Genomic DNA, 7263 nt, shown 5'->3' on the forward strand with positions numbered 1-7263 from the left:
CGGAGTCTTGCTCTGCCACCCAGGCTGGAGTGCAGTGGCCGGCTCTCAGCTCACTGCAAGCCCGCCTCCCGGGTTCACGCCATTCTCCTGTCTCAGCCTCCCGAGTAGCTGGGACTACAGGCGCCCGCCTCGGCACCCGGCTAGTTTTTTGTATTTTTTAGTAGAGACGGGGTTTCACCGTATTAGCCAGGATGGTCTCGATCTCCTGACCTCATGATCCGCCCGTCTCGGCCTCCCAAAGTGCTGGGATTACAGGCTTGAGCCACCGCACCCGGCCTCCTTTTTTTCATTTTGTTTAAAAGACAGTGTATCCCCCTCTTGTCCCGGCCGGAATGCAGTGGCACCACCTCAGCTCACTGCAGCCTTGACCTCCCCGGGCTCAAGTGATCCTCTCACCTCAGCCTTCCGAGCAGCTGGGGCTACAGGCGTGAGTCGCTATGACTGGCTAATTTTTGTATTTTTGTTTTTAGAAAGAGTTTTGCCACGTTGCCCAGGCTGGTCTTGAACTCCTGGGCTCAAGTGATCCGCCTAGCTTGGCCCCCCAAAGAGCTGGGATTATAGGTATGAGCAACCGCACCTGGCCTAGACAAGAATCTTTTTTATTAAATGTTTCCTTGCCTGCCCTTAAACAGATTGATCCAAAATAGTTTAACACTCTCCTGATTCAATACAAGAATTCTTTACAGGGCATCGATCCTATAGCCAGGCCCCGTGTGTTAAGTGCGGATGATTCACGCCTGTAATCCCAGCACTTTGGGAGGGTGAGACGGGGAGTTCACCTGAGGTCAGGAGTTTGAGACCAGCCTGGCCAACATGGTGAAACTCCATCTCTACTAAAAATACAAAAATTAGCCAGGCGTGGTGGTACACACCTGTAATCCCAGTTACTCGGAAGGCTGAGGCAGGAGAATCGCTTGAACCCGGGAGGCAGAGGTTGCAGTGAGCTGAGATCGCACCACCGCACTCAAGCCTAGGCAACAGAGTGAGACCCTGTCTCGAAAAAATAAATAAATAGAAATAAAAAATTTTAAAAATTGGCCGGGTGTGGCGGCTCATGCCTGTAATCCTACCACTTTGAGAGGCCAAGGTAGGCAGACTGCCTGAGCTCAGGAGTTCAAGACCAGCCTGGGCAACACAGGGAAACCCTGTCTCTACTGAAATACAAAAAATTAGCTGGGCCTGTAATCCCAGCTACTCAGGTGGCTAAGGCAGGATAATTGCTTGAACCCGGGAAGGGGAGGTTGCAGTGAGCCGAGATCGCACCATTGCACTCCAGCCTGGGCAACAGAGCAAGACTTCACCTCAAAAAAAATTAAAATAAAATAAAAATAATTAGAGGAGGATGAACTAGAAGATCATGAAGACTATTTGAAACTACACCGAGGAAGGCAACTCTTCACTTCTAACTACCTCCCACATACCTAATCCAACAAATGCTCAAAGAAGTAAAGATGCCTAACAAATTCTTGGAGCCTAAATTATCTACCAATTCATGGCTCACAAAATGGACTACAGGCAACTTTACATACACAGTCATGCATCATAACAGAGATACTTTCTGAGAAACACGTTGTAAGGCAATTTCACCATTGTGTGAACATCATGGAGTGGACTTACACAAATCTAGATGGTGGATCTACTACAGACCTAGGCTATATGGCATAGCTTATTGCTTCTAGGCTACAAATCTGTACTGTACTAAATATTGTAGGCAATTTTAACACAAAGTACTTATTTACAAAGTATTTATGTAGTTAAACATATCTAAACATGGAAAAGGAGTTTTCCAATTGCATTGTAAACTCAGGATGACCATTGTATATGCGGTCCATCATTGATCTAAACGTTGTTATACAGTGCATGACTGTACAAATCACCATGGGGTTTATGGTTCCCAAGCACAATCCCGGACAGAATAGAAGACAATTAATTATTACGGTCAAAAACTTCCTTACAGCTCACATAAATCTGAATCCACCAAATCAAAGAACAAAATCTTCTTCAATATGTGCCTGATGCTCAAATTCCAAAACTCCAAAGCAAATGAATATTAAACGAGTAACTTGCCAAGACTTGGGCTCTCCAAAGTGGAGATAATTAATGCTATAGAGATCCATGTCCTCGGTGTGCCATGCGAACGTGGTCTTCCACATGCCAAAATATAGATACGGGGTATTTACACCCTCAATAGAAATGCCACACTCTTCTTCAACCACATCCAAGACTGTATTCAGGCGAGCTATGTTCCATTCATCCACACCCTGGAATGACAGAGAAAAAAAGAGAGAGAAATCAAATTGTACCAAACCATGAAAGATAGCATTTACTAATCAAACCACTATCCACCAAAATTATATATTACACTGTATATTCTAATTCACTGAAAATTGAAAAATAAAACAGTCCCTATTCAAGAGCCACATACATATATCCATTATTATTAAAGATTACTACCAGCATAATGGGGTTCCATATAACTATTTGGTAGAAATTTATACCAAATAGCTTCCTGATACCAAATGGAAATGAAAATTACAGTCCCACTCCCCAGTTGGCTGTCAGCAAAAAATTATTGATTCAAAGCAGATGATCTGGCATGGGCTTTCCCTCTTTGGCACACCTTTTTGTTTTGGGGGTTTTTAGATTTGGGTTTTCTTGAGATTTCTTTGCACATTAGTTTAGAGGTAATATTCACCATCACACATCACATCAAGAAACCAACAGCAAAATATGTCTTCTGTTATCCTTCTCCCATCCCCATCCATTCAATCTTAGCATGTAATACACTGTTTCCTCAAAATTCCACTCTAATTATTGGAAAAACTTTTGGCAGTATCCACTGATCACTGTGCTTCTACTAATGCTTCAACTAAATATTAACCTCTTATGTTAGTGGAAAAATTTAAACACATAATGCCTACTAAAAATAATTATCCAAACTTTGGTAAAATTGCTGGAATAATGTAGTTTTATAACAGTAACCCAATACGGATGGTGATGGCAGAGCAAGGGAAGGTTAGAGTCACTACTATAGGAGTTAAGGTGATAGGAAAAGATTCTGGTTTGATTAGAACTGATTAGAACTTAACAATCTTCCGCCCCCTCCCCTCCCCCGAGACAGAGTCTTACTCTGTCGCCCAGGCTGGAGTGCAGTGGTGCAATCTTGGCTCACTGCAACCTTTACCTCCCAGGTTTGACCAATTCTCATGCCTCAGCCTCCCACACAGCTGGAACTACAGGTGCAGGCCACCACACCCAGCTAATGTTTTATATTTTTAGTAGAGACAGGAGTTTCACCATGTTGCCTAGGCTAGTCTTGAACTCCTGGCCTCAAGTGACCCACCCGCCTCGGCCTCCCAAAGTGCTGGGATTATAAGCGTGAGCCACTGCACCCAGCCAATCACTTATGAATTCACTACAGTTCACAACTGCTTAGAAATTTTTATAAACTATACATTTCTCCCATATATTTTTATCAAATTCTAAATAACAGAGACTAGGCACATTCCTATGTAATCACGGGGAAACTGAAATGCCTTTAAAGCCATTCCAACCTTTTCGTGCTAATGCACTTTTAGAGAAGGGCATTGGCCGGGTGCAGTGGCTCATGCCTGTAATTCCAGCACTTTGGGAGGCTGAGGAAAGCAGATCACTTGAGCCCAGGAGCTCAAGACCAGCCTGGGCAACATGGCAAGACCCCATGTTTATTTTAAAAATAAAAACTAAAAGAAGGGTATTAAATTCATCTATGTCTACCAAAGGTTGTCCTCTCCAATAACTATACGAATGGCTTCACATATGACCACTTCTAACATTTCCTGAACACACTAAAAGCTTTTAGAGTTGTTCTGTTTTCATTTTGGTCTTTAAATGATTTTCTAATTAGTGTGCTAATCTTACTTTCTAAAGCTTTGGGGTTAAAAAACTATTGATGAAGCAGCTAATGAAACTCTGACTCTGGTAACACAACCGAACATGCCAAAGGACATAATTTAATTCCCAAATTCTCTTAAGTAGCCACTCTGTCTACAACGTAAGCCGCACACTGAGAAGCTTGTTATTTGAAACTGGTCAAAGTATCCGTTTAGAGAAGATCCTAGGTTCCAACTTTTGAGACCTCATAAAACTTCAATCACATTATGTAAAATATTTTATCTCACTCTATTTATAGTGATGCAATCTCTTAACTCTAGTCCAATCAGACTTCAGTCCAATCACCCTAATAATAGAGTGCTATTTAAAAGTCATTACTGAAGCAATAAATGAGCTGAAGTAAAAATCTGAAGTAATAAATGAGCACCATATTACAGGAACCATTTTTAAACCGAATGAGCTTGCAAATTTAGACACAAACTATTTCTCTAAAATTTCTACATATAGAGACATCTAAGTTTTATTTCTGACTGCCACTATCTTTTAAAAATAACCAAGGTTGAATCCCTTGACATCCTAGACCCATGGTATAAGGGGAAGAGGGCAGAGATCAAATAGTGCTGGACAAAAAGACCTAGATTATAACCCCAGCTCTGCAGGTCACTGAGGAGAAAGTCACAGAGCTTTTCTGAGCATCAAGTCTTTCTTCATGGAAACACAAGGGTTCTTGTACCCTCCTAGAGTTGCTCGGAGCAGTGAATAAGCTAAATGAAAATAAACTTTTATAAAATAAAATTTAATTCTTAGAACTGATATAATAAATATCACCACTATTCTCTAGCAAATCTTACTGGACAGTCTCCCAAAAACAAGTCAAGCATGTGAGAAGTGATGTTTAATAAAATGTGTTTAAGTTCACTACTGAAGTTCTCCCCATTAATGGACAAATAACATATTTGCAGCAGTTTCTTCTCAGCAAGGCAAGGTTGCTGAAAAGTAATTTCTTTTGCTAAAATAAAAAGTCTCATAATTTCAATTAAGCAGTTGTACAAATATTAAGAATAACCAACAGAGGGAGATAAATCTTATTGCTTCAAAATTCTTTCACCAATTTTTGTTCTCTACTATTCAACTAGTTGGCTGACTCCAAAAACAGGCTCCACAAAGGCTCTTCTGAAGAGCACCAGGTCTGTCTCAAATACTTAGACCAAAAACACACCTAGTTATCATTAAGGCGAAGTGTTATACCATATGCTACCTTATTACACTATACATACTTGTATGCTACATTTATTCTAAACAATCCTATAAAATGGGTAATGTTATTCCCAAATGAACAAATGAAAAAATTAATACTCCTAGCTAGAAGTAGGTGATAGTGATTAACCTAAATCTATCTGACTCCTGGACCTTCCTTTTTAAAGGTTTATGCTTTAGTTCTGATCCTTTTAAAATACGATATATCATCCTCTTCTCTCAGCATCACTGTCAACAAAGATCTAAGGTTCAGGAGCAGCAAACACGTGAAGCTGCTGCATTCTTCTCACCAGGGGCAGAGCCACTCTACACAAATGTCACCAAGGCTTATACCGCAGACTGCTTCACTTGAGCTCGTGACAGGAATGATTTAGCGTAAAAGCAGTCTCCAAACCCCAGCTACAAACAAGCCCCACAATGACAAGTGAGAATCTGCCGAACTGTTCAAAGCTTAATTCCACCAGGCTTCAGCAGAAAGGCTGCACACCAGCCCAAGTTCACAGACAAAAGTCTCCTCCTGGATTCTGCCTCCCTCGAATGAAACTCTCCCATACATGTTCAGCAGGCACATGAGCAATATTCATAACTCACCTGACTTCCAGTGGACTGACTGGAGTCCTAGGCCTAGGAGTTCACATCCCCCGGCCCCTTGCTCCTTTCACGCCAATTACCCACTTGGAGCCTGTCCTGCCCCATTCCTTTACGTACCCTGCATCTGTTTTCTGAAACAACTCACAACTGGACCACGATTTGTGCACATAGGTATAACTGAGAACTTTATCAGGGATATTCCCTTTCAATCAGTGATAGTATCTTCCTCCTATCAGGAATCAGACAGCAGTTTAAAAGCACTCCTAGGCCAGGCACAGTGGCTCATGCCTGTAATCCCAACACTTTCAGAGGCCAAGGCAGGAGAATCACTTCAGCCAGGAGTTCAAGTCCACCCTGGGCAACACAGTGAGACCCTGTCTCTACAAAAAATTTTAAAATTAGCCAGGTGTGGTGCCTTGTGCCTATAATCCCAGCTACATGGAAGGCTGAGGAGGGAGGATCAATTGAGCCCAGGAGGTCGAGGCTGGAGTAAGCCAGTAATTGCGCCACTGCACTTCTGCCTGGGTGACAGAGAAAGACCCTGTCTCAATCAATCAATCAATCAATCAATGCATTCCTAAATCTTCAGTGCCTCAACCAGGCCATCCTGGACTCTCCAGTGACTGCACTCAGTTATTGCAAAACTAAAGGGAACAACGCAGCAACATGCCATGTTAGAAACCTCGAGAAACAATGAGCCATTCCCACCTACACAAAGAAATAATGCAAAAATCATAGTAGCTCAATTTTTCCCAAAATATTTCCGATGCAACATTAGAAATATGGGTCCTAGATTGGGCGCGGTGGCTCATGCCTATAATCCTAGCACTTTGGGAGGCCGAGGCAGGTGGATCACCTGAGGTCGGGAGTTCAAGGCCAGCCTGACCAACATGGTGAAACCCCATCTCTACTAAAAATACAAAAATTAGCTCGGCATGGTGGTGCGCACCTGTAATCCAGCTACTCAGGAGGCTGAGGCAGTAGAATCACTTGAACCTGGGAGGCGGAGGTTGTGGTAAGCAGAGATCATGCCACTGCACTTCAGCCTGGGCGACAAAGCAAGACTCCGTGTCAAAAAAAAAAAAAGAAATATCAGTCCTATCAGATGCCGAGACCAAAAAAGTTTGTCCTCTTTGACTGCAGCTCTCAGACAGTCACAGTGCTGACAGACCCCCTACAAAGACACCCATAAGGAAACCTGTGTAACTCTGCTTAACTCTGCATTTCCCAAAAATCATTTGACCATGGAAGCTTGTTTGTATAACACATTTACATCATGTAAAACAGTGCTGTGTAGGACAACATATTAAAGGAAGCATTATGATAGGCGGTTCCCTAAACGTTATAGTGCAAATGTAGGTCAGTAAAACAAAAAATTACTGTGACCACATCAGAGAACCCGGGGTGTGTGAAGGGGTGGCTGGAGTATGGTCACATTTATTGTCAAAATACACATATTTGATTATGTCACCTAAAAATAAAAAGAGACAGTGTAAATTAGAAGCAATTAAAACAACAAAAGATATTTTTTTTTTTTTTTTT

At 42.0% G+C, this 7263-nt stretch overlaps 1 protein-coding gene across 1 annotated transcript in view; it reads right to left on the minus strand.

Annotated features, from left to right (window-relative positions):
* The window catches only part of KDM4C (lysine demethylase 4C), a 430799-nt gene that overhangs the window by 329364 nt on the left and 94172 nt on the right, over nucleotides 1–7263 (minus strand). Inside the window, 1 exon segment of the mRNA XM_017857354.1 lies at nucleotides 2068–2261. Within this exon segment, the coding sequence (XP_017712843.1) occupies nucleotides 2068–2261 (194 nt within the window).

This window comes from Rhinopithecus bieti, unplaced genomic scaffold (assembly GCF_001698545.2).
Source record: "Rhinopithecus bieti isolate Rb0 unplaced genomic scaffold, ASM169854v2 scaffold_42039, whole genome shotgun sequence".
In the NCBI taxonomy this organism is placed as follows: Eukaryota; Metazoa; Chordata; class Mammalia; order Primates; family Cercopithecidae; genus Rhinopithecus; species Rhinopithecus bieti.